Source organism: Megalops cyprinoides, chromosome 23 (assembly GCF_013368585.1).
Source record: "Megalops cyprinoides isolate fMegCyp1 chromosome 23, fMegCyp1.pri, whole genome shotgun sequence".
NCBI classification, from domain to species: Eukaryota; Metazoa; Chordata; class Actinopteri; order Elopiformes; family Megalopidae; genus Megalops; species Megalops cyprinoides.
Genome location: NC_050605.1, coordinates 18,362,314 through 18,365,282, shown reverse-complemented (window position 1 = coordinate 18,365,282; position 2,969 = coordinate 18,362,314). Strand labels below are relative to the sequence as shown.

At 43.1% G+C, this 2,969-nt stretch overlaps 1 protein-coding gene across 1 annotated transcript; it reads right to left on the bottom strand.

Moving 5' to 3' along the window:
• Positions 1–395: 395 nt before the first annotated feature.
• LOC118770650 (ras-related and estrogen-regulated growth inhibitor-like protein) lies at positions 396–2,354 on the bottom strand. The gene is made up of 5 exons (XM_036518411.1): positions 2,249–2,354; positions 2,072–2,128; positions 1,614–1,687; positions 1,324–1,472; positions 396–678 (listed from the first exon to the last, which is right to left on the bottom strand). The coding sequence occupies exons 1-5, from the start codon at positions 2,298–2,300 to the stop codon at positions 396–398; spliced, it is 615 nt and encodes a 204-aa protein (XP_036374304.1). The 5' UTR covers positions 2,301–2,354.
• Positions 2,355–2,969: the final 615 nt, after the last annotated feature.

The following is a 2,969-nucleotide window of genomic DNA, read 5'->3' as shown; positions in this document are numbered from 1 at the left end:
CATAGAGCTCCGTCTACATTTATTCATATCCCTGATTACAGATAAATGTACATGTTTTATCATGTTTTTGAACAAAATAAAAATATACATATGTAATATTAATACTGCTGCACAGAGAAAAGTCATTGTTCACAAACAGTGAATTTTATTTGGTGCAGTTAGACATGATGCAATTGTACACATCTGACACAGTACACATTTAGCAACTCATATACTGTATATACAGTGGAATTTTATGGGACAAAATGGATGTTTAGCACCCGAGAGCACAACAGTAGCATTCATCTCTGTCTTTGAAGCTACTATCTTATAGTTTCAAATCCAGTCTCTTAAACACTGTGTCACAATACCAGACCAACACAAATGTCCATACCAAGGCCACCTTGGCACAAGTACTAAACAGACTTCCTCCTTTTCCCAAAGACATTGTTGATCAGTCTGGCCATGGACTTGGACCCACTGGGCCTTCGCCGGTCCTTAGCCTTGATGCTGAGGCTGGTATTGCGAACCAGCTTGGAGAACATCAGCGCCACCTCCTGGCAATGCTCGGCGGCCGAGAGCTCGTAGAACCGGCACCTGGCTTCGGCTGCAAGCCGCTGCCCCTCGTCTCTGCCCACCTCCCGCACATGGCACAGGTCCTGCTTGTTGCCCACCAGAAACACCACAGAGTCTGCGTCTCTGCAGTTAAGGTGGGCACAGGCAGAGTTGGCATGGTCATGTTGCCTGTGGTTACATGATGACCATAGTTCTACCCAGATCACTATGCTCTGTAACCATGAAGCAACTGACTGCCCCATCCCAACGGGGCCGTTCATCTCAGACACAATCCCTGTCCCTGACTGTACTGGTCCCTAAGCGGTGGAATGAACTCAGGACAGCGGAATCGCTGAAGCAGAAGCAGACTGCATCTTGGTTCTACCTCAATCCCTGCCCCTTAACACCTGCTAGTTGTAGTACTTAGTGCTTATTTTATGTGTGGTATTGTGATGTGTTTTGGGTCCTGTGATCTAGCAAATGATGTATGGTAAAATACTTGCCTTCCCTTGTCTAGTCAGGTTGCACAAGTTAACTAGCTAGGGCTTGAATTGTATTATGCTCACACTCACTGGCTTGGGAGTGTTGTTAGCCTGGTCTGGCTCTGTTGCTCATTCAACGTGAATGAATTCACTTATGTTCTATTGTGCTGGAAGTTGCTCTGGGTGTCTGCTAAATTAATTTAACACAATAATGTAATGGACATCTTCTTCAAGCTACAAATGAGGAGTCAGAGCATCAGAGAAAACAGTGGGTGGGTGGCTGGACAGAACAAGTTTGAAAACATACCTTTTGGTCACACCCAGGTGCATGTCCCTGATCAGGTGCACAATGGCTTTGGCAGTGAGGAAGGACGATCTATCGCTGATGTCATAGACAACAAGGAAGCCATCTGCCCAGTGCATCTGGTCATGTAGGGAGGGCTTCCCTTGGCAAGGCTATAAATATATGAGTGGTCAAGAGTATGTTAGTGGTCAAGAGTTCAGTGGTCAAGTGGTCCAAACCAGGAGGTTCAAACCTCTGCTAATTTTGGTTAACAGGTCTTCTAATTGTTCTGCATTCTCACTGCACGCACATACCTGAGAGCAGGGGTCATATAGTTCAAGATTTAGCTGTCTTCCATCAATAGATAGATGTTTTCTATATACGCACTCTAGGGGGAAAAAACAGATTATACCAATCAAGGAAATTTCCACGTAAAAATAATCAACGACCCTGAGTCAGTATTATTTGATGTACGTATTTAAAGAGGGACGTTGCCACAGCACTGCACAGAAATTTACGTTGTCAATGATATCTGTATGTCAAAAACCTACTTCCTGAGAACGGCAGTAGAAGACTTGATTCCAACACGTTTCGCTTTCATGGCAGCAATGGATTGTTATGGGAATGAGTTTCGTGTTCAATTAATGCTCGACATCGTTCAAATAATTTAGATAATTTAATTAATACAAATAACGGACTCTCCAAAACCTTCAATTTAAACCATTTACAACTGAACCATACTAATTTAAATCGGTTGTGCACATTAGCCTACCTGAAGAAGAAGCGTATTCGCCAATAAATCGCCTTGTAAGAAATCGTACGATGAGCGCTACAGCAGGAGACAGAATGCGTCGTTACGTTAACATACAAGGTACTAAAGAATAATTTAAATGCTTATGTAACCGTTATGACTGAATTGCATGGGAAAACACACTGATTTTAAAATTACCTGATTTCCCGACGCCTTCGCTCCCCAGGACAGCAAGTTTAATGTCATTCATTCTGACAGCTTCCAGTCTCACGTTCCCACGCAACAGCCTGGGAGATAACGTATTCTGCTTTAAAGTAAAATGAATTCCCTTAAATGATTGCGCGTCTTTTACCGAGGGGAACAACTCGGCAGATGTCAACAGAACTAGAAAGCAGCATCTCTCCTCCCAATTTGCGCCTGCGGACGACTGTTGCTGCTGCAACTGCGCGCACGTTTAAAATGTGCGGTTGCTCTGCATGGTGTGGTACTCAGCTGGTTCATGACGTCCCTATGACGAACTTCTCTCAGGTTCGGAGGCTAGAGACAGTAGTGCTTGGGTATGTGAGTGTTTTATTTTGTCGTTGTGTTAAGATTGCCTGTTTGCATGGATAGGAACCAGGATTACACCTTCCTTTGACAAAACATACATTTCATTCTAAAAGTAACGGCCTGGCTTTTTCATTCATTATCTAAATTATGCTAAAAAGGATCAAGTCAAGGTAGCCCAGGTGGACAACAATAACAATACATCAACCAAATTAAAAGAAAACTATAAATCCAGATGCATTTCCCCCATTAGACCATTGAGGTACAATATTGCGTCATAAATCTACATCTTACATAACATAATAGGTCCACATGTCATAGCTGTGAATACAAGATAGAACGAGACCACTGGTCTGAATGGGTAATTGAAGAA